The sequence below is a fragment of the Xylocopa sonorina genome, chromosome 5 (genome assembly GCF_050948175.1).
Source record: "Xylocopa sonorina isolate GNS202 chromosome 5, iyXylSono1_principal, whole genome shotgun sequence".
In the NCBI taxonomy this organism is placed as follows: Eukaryota; Metazoa; Arthropoda; class Insecta; order Hymenoptera; family Apidae; genus Xylocopa; species Xylocopa sonorina.
The window spans coordinates 12189723-12205343 of record NC_135197.1 but is presented as its reverse complement, the minus strand read 5'-3'; the positions used below and the strand labels follow the sequence as shown (position 1 = coordinate 12205343).

The 15621-nt window shown below is 50.8% G+C and overlaps 1 protein-coding gene across 3 annotated transcripts in view; it reads right to left on the bottom strand.

The window, feature by feature from the left end:
* Positions 1 to 1817: 1817 nt before the first annotated feature.
* The window catches only part of LOC143423676 (thrombospondin type-1 domain-containing protein 4), a 37735-nt gene continuing 23931 nt past the window's right edge, over positions 1818 to 15621 (bottom strand). For 2 of the 3 annotated variants that reach the window (XM_076895175.1, XM_076895176.1), the window contains exons 3-19: positions 12729 to 12804; positions 10185 to 10336; positions 8939 to 9041; positions 7373 to 7475; positions 6922 to 7094; positions 6286 to 6490; positions 5973 to 6139; positions 5698 to 5803; positions 5459 to 5531; positions 5111 to 5319; positions 4218 to 4350; positions 3801 to 4050; positions 3457 to 3633; positions 3210 to 3374; positions 2894 to 3070; positions 2610 to 2775; positions 1818 to 2528 (exon numbers count right to left, since the gene is read on the bottom strand). In XM_076895175.1, coding sequence (XP_076751290.1) covers positions 2410 to 2528; positions 2610 to 2775; positions 2894 to 3070; positions 3210 to 3374; positions 3457 to 3633; positions 3801 to 4050; positions 4218 to 4350; positions 5111 to 5319; positions 5459 to 5531; positions 5698 to 5803; positions 5973 to 6139; positions 6286 to 6490; positions 6922 to 7094; positions 7373 to 7475; positions 8939 to 9041; positions 10185 to 10336; positions 12729 to 12804 — 2554 coding nt within the window. In that variant the 3' untranslated portion in view covers positions 1818 to 2409. The remainder of the gene's footprint in view (positions 2529 to 2609; positions 2776 to 2893; positions 3071 to 3209; positions 3375 to 3456; positions 3634 to 3800; positions 4051 to 4217; positions 4351 to 5110; positions 5320 to 5458; positions 5532 to 5697; positions 5804 to 5972; positions 6140 to 6285; positions 6491 to 6921; positions 7095 to 7372; positions 7476 to 8938; positions 9042 to 10184; positions 10337 to 12728; positions 12805 to 15621) is intronic. The other variant, XM_076895177.1, reaches the window with a different exon arrangement.

Genomic DNA, 15621 nt, shown 5'->3' with positions numbered 1-15621 from the left:
CTTGCCGGCCATTTAAATAACACATTGTTGGGGGGATGCCCTTCGCCGAGACACGTACATTTACCATTCATGGTGCGCGTCACAGCCATAAATATTAATACTCGAATGAGAAACGGTATACGGTACAACTGTAGGTACACGGGTCTACTGTAAAAGCTGACGTTCGGTTGAGCAACTTTTCTCCGATCTGGTAATAAACGTTTCACCGGAGGAACTGTTTCGCTTAATGCGTGCGTGCATGCGGTACACGTATTCTGGGTCGGCTACAGCGTGCGCGTGGCAAGGTCCTCAGGGAATGGAGAAGAAAAGTTGCGAAGGAAGGAATCGTATGAACGAAAGAAGAAGAAGAAGAAGAAAAAAAGCTCGGAACGTGGCTCGTCTAAAATAATTCAGGGAAATCGAAACACTTACCTGGGAAAATGGTCAACCTTCCGGTCGGCGTAAAGTAAAGAAACGATACAAGGAGAAACGGAAAGTTTATTGAAACGAATTATAATTGCAACAGAAATCGGAACAGCTTCTCAAGAGACACAAAGCGGATCGAAGTGTGGTACGGTGTTCGCAAACTTCCTTGGTGTCGAGAAGGCAAACCGGAATGCGATTTAATTGACACTGAGAAATTGATTGCCCGCGCAATTTTCCACGAGGTTCCTCTCGTTCAGCGACGTTACCTACTTAAAACTTACACCGACGTCCGCGAATACGTTAAAGTGGTCTTTGCACGCGCGCGATCATATCTCGCCTATCGATAGATACGCCAAAGACCTAAACGCGATTTCCTACCGGGACCGTCGACGAATATATAATTACTCGATTCTTTTCTACGTATACAGTATACCAGTGACTTTTATACTTTCTACACAGAGACAAGCGTATATTTGATTCGATACCATTGCTATAGTTATTTACGCTACAACTATGTACGGGCGTTAAGAATAGGCAGGCCAGTTGACATCGACCACATAGAAACGACGGACAGACGAACCTCGATCGAGCCCGATACGGAATACAGAATTCCGAGGGATATCGAGGAGCGTATCCTCGAGCCTGTTCCTCGAAACAAGAACGATACGAAACTGAATGGACGTCGACGCGTTTCCGGTTGTCGCGGATGAATTTGTTGATAGAAGTCAGGCTCGTAAATCAAAATCGTTGGATGTGCGTTCGACCCGATATGTTAATTAAATCGCCCGATAACAGAGATTACTCGTGGCTCGCATCCATCGTTGGGTCTGGTGGCTGGCTGGCCGATACGGGCACACGGACGGGATAAATAATGTTTTGAAACTAATACAGCCTACCTATCGAAGGTACACCGAGAGTACATGCAGCCGTATCGATCGACACGTTTTGCTTCTTCTTCTTCCTCCTCTTCTTCATCTTCTTCTTCTTCTTCTCCTCTTCTTCTTCTCCTGCTTTTTCTTCTCGTTTGTTTTCTTCTTTTTCATTTTTCGCGGCCGACAGACCAGACAGACGCTCTCTCGTGTATGCTCGCTCGGAGCTCGTTTCGTTTCGCGTGGTGAGACACACGCTTGTCGTGGCACAAGCTCCCAGGTTTACCTAAGTGGGATATACCATGGGCGTACAGGTTTCGCGTCGAACGCGCATGCAAATGGGATCGCAACTTATCCAGGGGCGTAACAATGATAATCCCTCGTCCCTCGCGTGGCGATCGGACGTGTTTATCGGTCGACGCTGTATTCTCTCACCGTGTCGCAGAATTTCGGAAAAATTCGACTCGAACATCTTCGGCTACTAACGGTTTCGTTGGTAGTCGCGTTCGAATTCGACCAGCTCCGACTTGGAGTTTGGAACGCCGCGAGTTCGAGAGTCGATTCGCTCGCGGTTCGGATGGATGGAATCACGGAGGTCGAAATTACGCCCCTGCGGTCGTTCACGCGGTCACACAAAGATATCTACACACGTAACACACGTGCATATGTGCATGCCGTACGATACGGGTATCTGGTGCACAGACGCATCCCGTGCACTCTCGTACAATAAACGACGCGTCGCCTTTTTTTCAACGCCTTCGTTTCTAGTCTATCTCGAACGACTAGTTGATTCCTCTACGCCTGCGAACTGTCACCTACTATCCGAGTTTCTAAAGTTCAACGTTTACGGGGCGATTAATTGCGATCGTTCTTCCGCAGCGGGGCTAAAATATTAGAAGGGATGAAGCTACGCGGGGTCAGCTGGTTATCCTGTTAAATAAAATAATACATAATACGTTTTCGTCTCTTTGTAACAGTCTTATCCGCGCTCGCCGCGGTTCCGTCCCCCTTTTTCTCAACATTCAACCGAGGGATGGTAAACGACGGGCTTAATCGAACACAAAACGGTCGTCGAGGGACGAACCTGGGCTCTAAAACGATGGCACGTTCTCCTCGCGATCGATCGACCGACCGACTACTCGCGGCACCGGCAGCACGAGTACTTGTAGTAATTTAGCCGACACAGATCGTTCTTCATTACCAGAGCGCAGTTCGGATGCTTGTCGACGCACTCCGGCGACGGCTCGAAAGCTTCTGAAAATGACACGACGTTCGTTCGCTCGTTAAACACATCGCAAGACGCGTAACTCGAATAAAGTGTATTGAAATTTATACTTTTCGGTGGTTTGCTTGGCGGAGGTGGGTCCTTCTTGCACGGGTCCAGGCTGCACCGCTGTTGGACGTCCGGCTTCACCGCTTCGTCGCAATTCGAGCTGGTGACACCCTCGAGAATGCACCGCACCAGCCTGGTCTGCACTCCTGTACCGCACGTCGCCGAGCACTGAAAGCACGGTTAGTATTTATACCGATATTTATACCAGTATTTATATATCGTGGAGTCGAAAAGTCACGCCGGGCAACCGATCGTAAATCAACCGGCTGCTCGGTTCTGAATTTACCTTGGACCAATCGGAGGTGTACCATGTCGGTGTGCACGCGGCCGCCCTGCACACTTGCTCGTTCGCCGGCCTCGTGTCGTTGCAGTTGCTCGGCTGCAACACCACGAATTCGTTCCCCGTCCTTGCGACGCAGAGAACTTCTCTGTACTGGACGCCCACCCCGCAGGACACGGAACACTGAAACCATATTTGTCCAGCGTGTTCACTCGCGTCGATAGCGCGCCGCGTGTATTTACGGCTAACCAAGGCCCACGGTCTAGCACCATCGCGAGAGAAAGCGAGATAGAACCGTTCTCGGTTATCGGTAGATACTAACGAATGTCCATGGACCGGTGAACCATTTCGCGCTATCGCAGTTCGCTCCCCGGCCGAAACACTGCCTCTCCGTTTCCGGCCTCTCTTTGGGATTACAGAACAGCTCGCTGCCATCCGCGCAGGCCACTCGCCTCGTCTCCACTCCGTTCCCGCACTCCGCTGAACACTGGCGGAAAATATAAAGTAACACCGGTCTGTTCACGATTCGCTCCCCCTGGCTTCGCTTCATTTCGCGTAATTGATTTTACCTTGGACGACCATTCCGAGTGGAGCCAAGGCGCCCGTTGCTCGGCACCTCTCTGCGCGCAGGGTGCTGATTCGCAAATTTTCTGAGACTCCGGCTTGCTCACCGTGGGACAGGCCTTCCCAGACGTGATGCAAGTCACCGTCCGATTCCTGGTCCCCGTCCCGCATGTCGTCGAGCACTGGAATCAAAGTATCGCAAAAAACGGTGCCATCCACTCGACGGCAGGACGCGTTTCACTTAACCGCATTAACTTCGCTCCGAATCGGTTTCTTTATGCGAAACGAAGCGTCGTAGAGATACTCTACGACTACTTCGTATCGCGAGTAGAGGGAATAAATGATATACCGGGCCCCAGGCGCCGACGTCCCATCTGGGTGTGTCGTGTTGCGAGTGCATGTGCCTTAATTCCGGGCCGTTCGCGCAACCAGGTTTCGTACAGGTTTCCACGGTCCTCAGGTCCGGTGGTTGCACGCACGCACCAGCGGCCACTCGCATCGTCAGGTTCGCATTTAGCTCTTGTACGCACTCCAATTTTCGTGTTCTGCTGCCGGTACCGCAGGTGACCGAACACTCGCCCCACGGCTCGGCCCTCCATCTGCAATGGAACCGCGGTCTCGTTCGTACACACGCGTTAACGTCAAATTCAACATACAGGGTGTAAAAGGACAAGCGTAACCTACGACTCGGATAATATTCGTGCGGGTAATCGATGCTTTTACACCCTGTAGCGGAGCCAGTTTTACGAGCGACGTAACGAATTACCTAGGCGGACAGGGATTGTCGTTACAGCGCAACGGAGGCGGTTGCTGCGGCTTTCCCACGTTACGACAACGCTTCTCGTTCACGATCATCTGGTTGGCCTCGCGAACGCACTTAAAGATCGCCGTTTGAACGCCTAAGGACGGAAGCAACAGTTGGTTCCAGTTAACGCCAACTTGGTCACTTTTTACAATTGCATCGCGACTCGAAAGCGATTCTCTCGATCCTGCCGGCTAATGCCCGCAGCGTCCCTCGGACAGTCGCGATGGTATTCGCGTCGTTCAATTACCGGGGTTGTCACGAATGGAAATTAAGAGAGAGATCGGTGACAGCTGCGGCGACGTTATCTCCGGACCGCCCGTATGAGCTGTCGTGTCTAAATGAAAAAAAAAAATCACGGCGGTCCTGTCCGCGACACGGCATCGGACACGGTCGCGTGCGAACGAGGAGGCCGTCGTTGGGAAATAATAACGTTGACGGTCGCGGATACGGGGCTTCCTGCTAATCAAAATTCGTGAATCGACCGGAACTTCCGCGATGGCCACGAGCCGAATCGGGCATTGTAATCTCGCCGCCCTAGCACGTCGCCAATAATACCGAAACGAACGCGTCTCGAGCGACTCTCTTCCCACGCGCGCCTCGATTAGTCGAGCCGCTAGGACGAGCCGTTTAATTGTCTACGCGGTTTTTTTTTCCTAATTGCTCGTTTAATTACCGTGCCCGAAAAATCGAGCCTCTGACCTCGCGGTGTGGGACGTTGGCACAGATTAGGATCGTGTGGGAAGCGTTGCGAGTTGAAATTGAGCGTGACTCTCTCCTCCCTCCTCGGTTATCGCCGTTATGAAATTGCAAGAACCAACAGAGAAGAGTTTGCGCGCCGCGGCTAATCTTTATACCTCCTCCGCACTCCTTCGAGCAAGGAGACGTCCCGTACACCTTCCACGAGAACCGCAACCGTTTCTTCTTTTTCCCCTTCGACTTTGGCTGATCACCGGCCATCGCCGTGGTCGATGAATGCTTCATCTCCGCCTTCCGTCCTCTGTCACGGGCCCGCGCCCGATCTGGATCGTAAGTCCTCGATGATAAATCGGTTTTCTGATTGAATCTGAAAAAGCATCAAGTTGTTCGCGGGCTAATCGCGATTCTTCCTACGTTCTTTCTTCTCTCGCATGCGAAATGTCACGCGAGTCCAATTCGAATGATTAATGGCGATAAAAAAGCTGTATACACTTGGACATATTTACATTCTGGTCGAGGGTATCGTCAAGGCGACGCGGGTATCCGAACCAGGGATTTCGTTGCCACGATCGCTGGATCCTGCAACAACGGATGAATCGTTGAAATTATTTTTATACCAGAACCGAAGCAGTGGATAGTACTACACGGGGTAAAATAAACGACGTAAAAGTGCTCGAGGAAGACAATAGTGAAAGCCTCGACGAAGAACGCGTTCGATTTAAGCGTTCCTCGACGAAGGTATTACCTGGGACAAAAAACGGCGGTGCTATCAACGGTCTTCCACCGAGTCCTTCCTTTAACGGCATCATGTACTTGTATAGCACACCCGGGTTCATTTCCTGCGCCAGAATCTGAAGAAACGTTTTAAAAATACAATCCTCCTCGACACTCCGGCGTGACGTCGCGGTTAAAAGTACAATGCCGGGTCGGAATCGGCCGATCCCCGACGGCGCGAAAAAACGCTCGACCCAATAAATATCGGCACTGCCGGCGATATCACGGACGTTTTTACGAGCGTACCTCTAAATGCAAAGAATCGTTCAGTGGCCCGGTCGCCGAGATACACTCCATGCGGTTCTTGTCACCCCTCTGGTATGTTAATGTCGTGCCAGCCGCTTTATAAGTGCCGCTCGGGCTGTAAGCCAGCGGTCCATTCAGGATGTAACTACCGTTGCTGTCCCTCAACGCTGGTACATCAGATCGTCCATTAGGAAAAAATGGAAAAATGAAAGGATGCAAAAAAAGAAAAAAAAAAGAAAAGAAAACTTCAATTTCCTGTGCACGATCCATACATGGACACGGGATGGTTCGTTGGTATTTTATCAATAAATACCTAAGAAGTTGCTACTGAAGCGTAGTTCGGAGATGTTCAGCGACATGGCACCTTTCGGTACGGTGGCCACGTGTTGATGACCCCGCGGCAGTATTGGTTCCATAAAAATGCCCTCGTACAGTCTACAACCTTTACCCTGGCCACCGCAGACACCACAAGCGTCCATCGTCACGCCAGAACCTACCACACCGTCGCAACCCACCGGCTGGAAAAAGAGTAAAAAAAAAAGAACAGGCATTTCAAAGCGGTGGATCCGTTCTCTGTACGTGGCGAGCGAACTTTCGCGTTTACGCGGACGTTTCGACGATAATGGTCCGACGGGATCAATGGGTTGAATCAATTGGTTCGGGAGCCAGTGTGAAACGATACCATCGCGAGCGACGCGAAACAATGGCGAACGGGGGAGGGAACGAGAGATCGAGCAAACGAGAGCGAAACGAATGAATCACGGACACGGTTCAACTGCGTGTATATAGCCGGGGTCGCGATCGAATCGTGTGTAATTAAAAAAATGTAAATGGAAGAGAAAAAACATCGCGCGGGCCAATTTGGTCGATCGTATCGAGGAGGAACCGCGATTAATTTCCGCCGCGCCACGGAGGAATGCCTGCATACTTTGGCCTCGGTTCGTCGTACCTTGCATTGTCCGGCGACACAGAGCCAACGGTCTGTGCGTTCCATAGAAATTCCGTTATTATGTCCACGAAGATTCGGTGCGTCGCAGGGTGTGCCGTCCATTACTGTCGGTTCAAGCGTTGCATAAAAACGCTCGCCAACGGCACGGCAATTGAGCGCGCAAGAGTTCGGCACTGGCCAACAATAATTACAATTAAGGAACATTTTAAGAGGCTGTGTCTTGTCTACAAAAAGTGTCCAAGGGAATTGAAATGGTAGAGGGGGTAAAGGAAATGAAATGCGGTACGGCGCAGAAGGGTCTCAAAGGACTACTAATATTAATCAAAGCAGCGAGCTAAGACAAAGTTTAGCTTCGAAGCGTATGGATACACCAAGATAATTAGAACGTCTCGTTCTAACGCTAAATTGTCGAGAGTGTAGCAAGACAAAGTCCCGAGTTGCATTAGCTTACCATCCAGGAACGGAACCCAATCGTAGCTCTCGCCCTTGTAGTTTCTTCCGTTGTACTTGGCACATTGTTCGGCCCGCAAATCCTCCGGGAAGTTCGGACATTTCTGTTGCAAGTAACGGTTTAATTAAACTCCAGGTAATTAAGGATCGATCGTTGGAAGAAGCTGTTACGATGCGAGCGCTCGCCGCCACTTCGGATCTCCTCGAAGACCCCTAAAGTTGATTGGACTACACTCTCGCGCGAGCACTACACGCTTCAACGACGAGAGCGAAATTTTTCGCGGCACGAATACGCAGCATGGAACAACCCCGCGAGTTTCATTATATTTTCGCTGAATTCCACGCTTTTGTAATGGATTTCGGCGGCTTCGAAAAAAATCCGCGCGCTCTCAGAACGAACGCAGGGAGAAACAAGAATACCGACGCGTACGTAGCGGAGGAGCATTACCCTGGTAATTTCCGGGTGGAAGATTAATTACCGGCCAGTAAAACGGTGAATAGTCTCGCATGTTTGTAAACCACCGTTCCCGAGATAAATCTAGCCGAGAAGTCGTGGCGGGACGACGAAAAAAAAGGAGGACAAACGGTTAACATGCAAATTTTTTAATTGCAACCCTCCGTTCGCCTGCGGTAAATTAAGCAGCGAGCGTTCGTTCAACGACGACGCGAGGCTCTCGTGTAATTAAAAATTATACTAGCTACAAAAATAGACCGCGGGACCGAGTCAGAGGCAGAGAGCAGAAAACGAAGCGTGCTCGATTTCTCTCGACAGGATGAATTACCAGTCGGAGGAACCGTTGGTACCGACCAGCTTCCGTTTGACAACGAAAATCATGCGGCACCAGTTTCAAAGGAATACCGTAGAATCCCTCCCATCGGTTCGAAACGCTTTGAAACTAATCCGGAAGTACATTGCCATCGCGAACGAGACGACCGTGTCTTTTCATCTATAAAAGCCTAATTACCGCTAGCAGGTAGTAGGCAAAGGGCAAAGTCGTCCATTACCATCGAATCTTTACCTCCGCAGGTGGTGATTATTCCTATGAATTTTAAACAACACTACCAGCACTCTCTGGCTAGTTATATATAAAGTGCCGTCGTGCGGATCCTTAATTGGCCGCGGCCGTGATTTGTTCGCGACTCGTGACGTACCGTCGAAAAGAAACCCCCTAGCGATTTTCGATATGCATCTGTGCCTACCTACGACCCTATGATAGATGCGTCCTACCGCGCACCGACGATTCTGCTAACAATCCGTCCACGCTTCCAATAGAACTCGAGTGGCAACGAGCGTTCGCAGGTGCTTCCTACGCGCGAACGTCTCGACGAACCGAATTTTTCTATTCCCTTTCTTTTCCGCAGGTAAGTGCACGCGAAGCACACGCGTTGAATATTACTCCTAGCTAGTCTATCGAGCTGCGCTTATTAAGTACCTTCGAGGCTAGCTAAAAAAAAAAGTTGGCCACGAGTCGAGGGTCATTGAAATACAAGTGTTAATTTATCACTGTGTCTAGACAGAACGCAAAGGCGTAAACATTGACTCGCGCTACGTGTCATGTTGATTTACCTGCGTGTTGCACGTGTGGTATCGCTTGTAGGTGCCAATGCAAATGGGCCGCGAATTGCTCGTCCCGTTCTCCGAGATAATGCTCCGCTTCCTTAACAGCCTCCTGGAACAAATCAGTCGTATTACTCGCGCCCATCGGCTCATAAAGAACGACGACACTGCTCCTCCAAAACGATCAAAAGAGTATCGACGAATGACGCCCGAGGAAAGTCATGGAAAAGAATGAAGAGTGACCGTAGCAACGTAGGCGAACGTGAAATTGCACGTCAAATATGCTCCTTCGTCTCCTCTCCGATACTGTCTCCGACGCGTTGATCGGCAGGATATCGGTGTCAAGTAGTCTGTCCCCGTGCTAAGCAGCCAGCGAATAGCCCTGCGTCTACGATTCTACTTGCTCGCGGCGACTATTGACACCTCGGTGTTTCACACTCTCGACACCCGAAAAAGAATTTTAAGCGTCGTTAAGGCATGCGCGTGAAACGTGCTGCTATTAAATGTCGCACTCGCGCCGGCATTCGTTTATTGCCCCCGGGGGCGGTGAAAAATTCTTAACGGTACAACGGGTCTTAAACTATTTTATCGCTGGCCGCGATACTCGCGGGTCCACCGATAAATCCTCCCGCGGGGCCACGTAATCGCGCAGGTAGCGTTGCAAAGGTGTAAATGTCAGCGACGATAACACGTTTCGGTGCCGTTCGCGCGACTCGTCGGCGTGCCAGCGTGTAATCTTCCTCTGCTACCGATCCGCAATTTGCCCCGGTGCACACACGGCCGTGCCTCGCTCGTACACGCCAGGTGGTAAGAGACGTGTCAAGGCTATGGCAGCGTCGAACCCGCGGAGGGGTCGATCGATCGATCGATCGAGCGTCGAGGGTAGAGATCTCGCGGAAGAGCAACCGCGAATTTGTCCCACGGGACATTTCCGTTGCGGCTCTAGTCGCGTTCCCTTGGACCATTTCGCGGATTCCTGGCACTCGAGCACTGGTTGCGCTCACGGACCTTTTGATCGCGCGAAACGCTAACGGTACCGGCGAAACCCGTGATTATTGTCGGAGCTGATAGTAAATTGCGCGGCTCTCCGCGTATTATCGGCTGAACGATTTAGGGTAATTATGTTACCGTTTTCTTGTAACGTTCTTTTAATAGCGTTCTGTTTTTTAGGATTCTCCGATCTTGGGCCCGATGGTGAACAGTGGAGAAGGAAAGGTTGAAGAGTGCACGCAAAAAACCAGGTTAATTTACTTACTGATACGGTACGCATTCGCGAGACTGAGACTGAATGCCAGTGCCGCAGGTCCTCGAACAATCGCTCCAGGTACTCCACGGTCCCCAAGTCCCCCTTATGCGATTGTCCCGGCCAAGAGCGAATTGAGTCTTCTCCCGTAGCATGTGGTACACCTGCGGAACATATCGGCACGTTTGTCCCGTCGATGCGTGCGTCGATTTTCCATCGACAAGTATCCGATGGGTGGCGATCGGATAACGCGTCAAAGCTTTGCTAGCGGCGGAAGCTTCATTATGCACGCGAGTCATTATTCATCCTCTCGTGTGCGGGGAATTCGAGACGTTACGTAATCACGCGCAGGCCGCGACATAATTAATTTTATTAGAACCTCCTTCCTTCGGCCCATCGGATTAATCAATCAAAGGGTGGCGAACGAAATTGCCTCGGCTGATGATAATCAAACGGCTGGCCCTTGCGTTATAATCCAAGCCACCGCGTTAATTACGTGGCTGGCCAGAAAGGAAATAGAGAGGGGGAGAGAGAGAGAGAGAGAGAGAAGCGGGACGATGCTACCGGGGCTGAATAACACCGGATACAAACTGTTTGTTCAATAATTAATATCGCTACTTCCGCGATTGAGATTGTAATTAGACCGCTGCCGGGGCTGTAATTAATTGAAAGACGGATCCGTGGCGCCGTCAATATTGATACACAGATGCACGCTTCGATGTTCCCGATCGATCGCCAGATATATCTATTATCCATCGTCCGCGGAAATACACGATTAACGAAAGGAATCCGCAAAGAGACGGGCAAGCAAGGATTCATGAGAGAATTTAAACGTTCCCGCGATTAACGTCGATGCTTAAGCTCGATGATCGCGCGTAGGAAATACGAAATTGGTTCTGAAGTAAAATTAAACTAAAAAAAAAAAGAAACGCGAAGCAACGTAGCGGTTGCTTCTCTAATAACGCGTTCTGCGTATCTAGCACGGGAGGCTGTTTGGTTTAGCGCGAGCTCCAGGTACAGATTCGAAGTTCGAGCTGCTTTCAGAGAGTCGTTAACCCGTTGAAACGGAGTAATACTTCCTTGATGGCTGACATTAACTCTAGCACGTTAATCGCGCCGCGCATGAACTTCGCCGACGCGTACTACGTGCACGACGCGCGGAGAAGGAAACGCGAAAACATTCTCTGAGAGAGGAATGAGATAGAAAGGGCTGTTGGTGGCTACGGTCGGCATCAACCAACTGGCTGAATAATGGAGCCGCGTTTCAAGATTCTTTCCACGATGAACGATCTTAATCTCATTGTCCCGAGAGCCCCTCAAAGGGATTGTTACCGGGCGTAACGAACGTCTCTGCGACGGATAAGAAGCTCGCATTACTCGAACGTTTTCCCGTATAAGAACAGAATTATGGATAGCTGGGCGTACTTCGAGGATTCGTCGAATCTATTCTCGCATCTCACCCGCTCTAGTCGATCTATCTACTGTTATTTCGCGAACTCGAACAGAGACCTCGGACAATTTTGCCCCCGTCGTTGGAAAGCTACGACGCGGCGCTCGTTAGCGGCGAGCGATTGAAATTGGCCGGTCGAGCGATCGTTGCGATTAACCGGAACGATCGTTCAAAGTATGTAAGTTTAATCGACGATAAGCGCCGTTATCCCTGGCTGCTCCGGGTTCAACAGGTTGCCAACCAAATTGTCCGCGTTCTGCGCCGGTTAACTGGACCGATTGCAAATTACAGACACTGGGTGACGAATAAAAGAGGTGTGCGTCCGTGGTACGCGCGTAGACGCGGCCTTAAAATTGAGAGGTAACCTCGACGAACAATTATGCACGCGTCGCTCGTTAAAAGAGGATCGCGTGGCTTTCGCAGCGGTGGAGGGAGGTTCGCGACTGAGAATAAGCGATGCTTTTCAAAGATCGAAACGATCGTACGAGGTCGCGGTAGTAAGATGCGGCGGCGGTATTTTTCGAAACAAACGATCCATTTAAACGCAGGCAACGACGGAGTAAGAAGAGGCGCGATGGCATTCGCGGAATGGCAGCGGCGGGCGCAGCCACGCGCGTTTGCGTTTCGCGTTCGCCGTTTCCACCCGACCTTGAGAACGCGGCCCGGCACGGTTGTAATTTAGGAAGCTCCTCCGGTGTCAATTAATTACCCCCGTCGTGCCACCCAGAATAACGTCTACGTAATTGCTTATTAATTCCTGTAAGTGGATTAAATTAATATGCACCGTCCGGCCGTGCATTCGGGATAAAATATCTTAATGCACGCGAGATAGCTACGATAACGATATTACAGCCGTAACTTAGCCAGCAACAAGTTATGCATCAGATTACCCTCGAATTGGGCGACCTGCCTCGCTTTAATCGCCGCGCTACCCCTTCGACCACGAGGGATACTTTTCGCGTGCGAAGGCTAGAATTAAAACAGCGTTCCTAGCTTACGCCTAGCTCGTAGCTTTCGCGGAACGCTCCGCTTTCCGAGTTACAACCGGTTAGAGCGAACGTACCGGGTAATCGGCGCTATCTTAATCAGTCTTGATGAAAACTTACTTCGATGGGATACTTGTCGGGCACGTGGGTGCAGGAGACACTGGCCACAGTCAGCATTGTCAAAGCTAGAATCGATCTGAAACAGAGATTGCAGAGATGCCTTAATTAATCCGACGTAATGGAATGCAATTTGTTATCGTCGTTGTCAATCTAGGAGCCCGAGCGGTTTCCACGAGAGCGTCCAGCGACTGTTGAACCGAGCCAATTATCCCGTTATCGCGCAAAATATCTATCTTTCAGCTGGGCACCCATCGGGTTAGACATTTCAAGAATGCGATAATCTTCGCCGGATGGACAACGTTACGCGCGCGCGGCGGTGACGATGTGAAATATCCCCCTGACGACGAGGCCTCGTTAACGTATTCGCCCGCGGTGAATTATCTATTAAGAGGATCCTCGACACAGATTAATTCGATCGATACCGCGCAGATCGTGTTCAGATTTAATCCTGAAACGACCGAATCGAACTTGGGATTAATACGGGAATACGTCCGGTGATTTGTTCGCTGCGATCGTAGATTAACGCCGTCCGTGCAATGATTCCGCGGCAGATGCACCAGCCGGTCTAGGTATATTTAGAAGCGCGATCGGTGGTGTCGAAGTTACTGGGAATTTCACGGTATTAAAGTGTAAACAGAATTAAACCGTTCCGGATAGCCATGAAAGTCTACGAGATCGAGTCTCCCTTTCGGAACGATGCGTTCTCGGAGCGATTCCAGGCGAAAGGAATAGCCGAGCATGTGTTCTCGATCATCCAGTTCGTACGCCGGGATAATCACCGGCCATAGATTCCAGAAGTTCTCGATTTTCACGCGGCGAGAATCGCGTGCACCCGTCTAGCGGACCGTGGCACGGTGGTGCGTACACGAGGAGGCCAGGCGCCGGTTCGTTTCGCCATGGTAATTATTTAAACCGCGCCTGGGATGGATCGAAGGGGGTCGAGCAGGGGAAATAGACGAGGAAGCTGGAGAAAGAAGCCGTGGAGGAGGGAACGTTGGAGGCAGCGACGTTGGATCGAGTAAACTGTGCCACTAAGCGCTAATAACGTTTCACTTGTTGCGTTTTCCTGGAAAGCTTAATTAATCATTACGCCCGTGTGCGGCGGAGGAGGAAGCGGAGGTGGAAGTTGAAGAGAGAGAAACAGGGAGGAGCCGTGGGGGCAAGGGGTGGCGGACCGCCCGCAGCCGCTGAAGTAGTCGTTTGCTCGCGTGCGTGACACGCACACAGGGAACACGTGTAAACGCGCGTTTGCTGCGACGAAATCAGAAAAAACCCGCATCTCGGCTTTCCACGCGATGCACTCGCGAGCCGCGATTAAGGCTGCGTGCATACCGCCCCGTAAACTGGAATGAAATTAATTACGAGCGAGATGATACAGGTATCCGTCGTGGATGTTGGTTCGAGCTAATCTCCTCCTCGTTCTTGGTTCAAGGTGTTCGTAGACCGAAGAGGAAAGAAACGTACAGCGGTGAAACGAGGCGCGGGACCAAGTCGACTCGCAACAATGGAACGGTTAACTATAGATTTATTACTACCGCTGCTATCAATTACCTCGTGAATAGACGTGTGCCACGGTCTCTCGATTAGATACGATTATTACGAATTACAACGGAGCAGTTTGTTATTAGACGACAAGCCAAGCTAGACTGTCTGTCTCGCTGTATGCACAGCGCCTAAGAAAGGGACGTGTTCACGATGCACGCGAGCGGCGCGATGAAGCATCGCACTTGCTGGAACTGCTCTGGCTGCCCGCTCGAGAGCAATCTTGTCCAGCCGCAACGGCAAACACGTGCTCCTCGCCATTCTTCGTAACGCAACAAAGATCGCGAGATCGCCGTAAAATCGTTCAACCGAGTCCTGATCCGCGCTACCCCTCTCGTCCCTCGCCTGTTCCCCCTTTCTTCTTGCCCAGCTGGAATCATCGTTGTCCTCGATGCAGCTTCGCGACTAAAATATATCACTCGTCGTCTTCGAAAATATTCACGTCGAGATAAACGGTAGTTTTCGCTGAAACTCTCGGTTATCTGGTGATTCGCGGTAGGCAAATGGCGAGGGTAGCTTCTGTTATTCCGGCAGCAAAAAAGTTCGGCTATATCCGCGGTCGTTCGTGGAAGTCGTTGAGATTCTTTGACTCGGTTGTCGTCTATTACGCTTGTCCTCGAGCCGAGGTTTCTAAGCTTGTAAACTAGCGCGCCGAGACACGCGTCCGTTTCTTGTTGCTCGGTTTTTAGCGTTCCTACGCCATTGAAAACAAGACCGACATTGTTTATCGGAGGAGCACGCGATGCACCGACCGTCGGCGATAGCGAAGTCGCAACGGGTCTCCGGCTATAAGGTCGATGCGTTTGTACGAAAAAAAAAGAAGAAAAAAAGCACGCGAAACGCGATCTATTTCGCGTTCCCCTGGCCGTATCGAGAGCTTTCGCCAGAGGCCTCGAATCCTCACGGGACCGCGATAATTTATACGACGCTGATCATTTCCCGGAGTTTCGCGGATCCGCGTGCAGCTCGTTGATTTCGCAAAATTGATTCTAGCCGGTGCAACGATCCGATAACGATCCCCGCGAGACAACGATTGCGCCCGATTAGCTCTCACCTCTCGCGGAGATATTTCATCGCGACGAGTTAGAGTCAGTGAACACGCGTGCGATAGGACGGGGGGTTGTAAATACCAATTTCAACGGAGCAAGTACACGTAATCCAACGAATAGCGTTCGACTACCGTAGTTTAACGAAAAAACGAGCGAGTTACAATATCGCGTCGAGACTTCCTCAACTTTCCCGAGGGTGGATCGAAGCGACGACGTCGATGAGAGAGATTAACGTCTCGAAAATCAACCCTCCCGCGCGGTAGGAATCGCAGCAACGATCGCGAATCCCTCGGTCCCGTAAC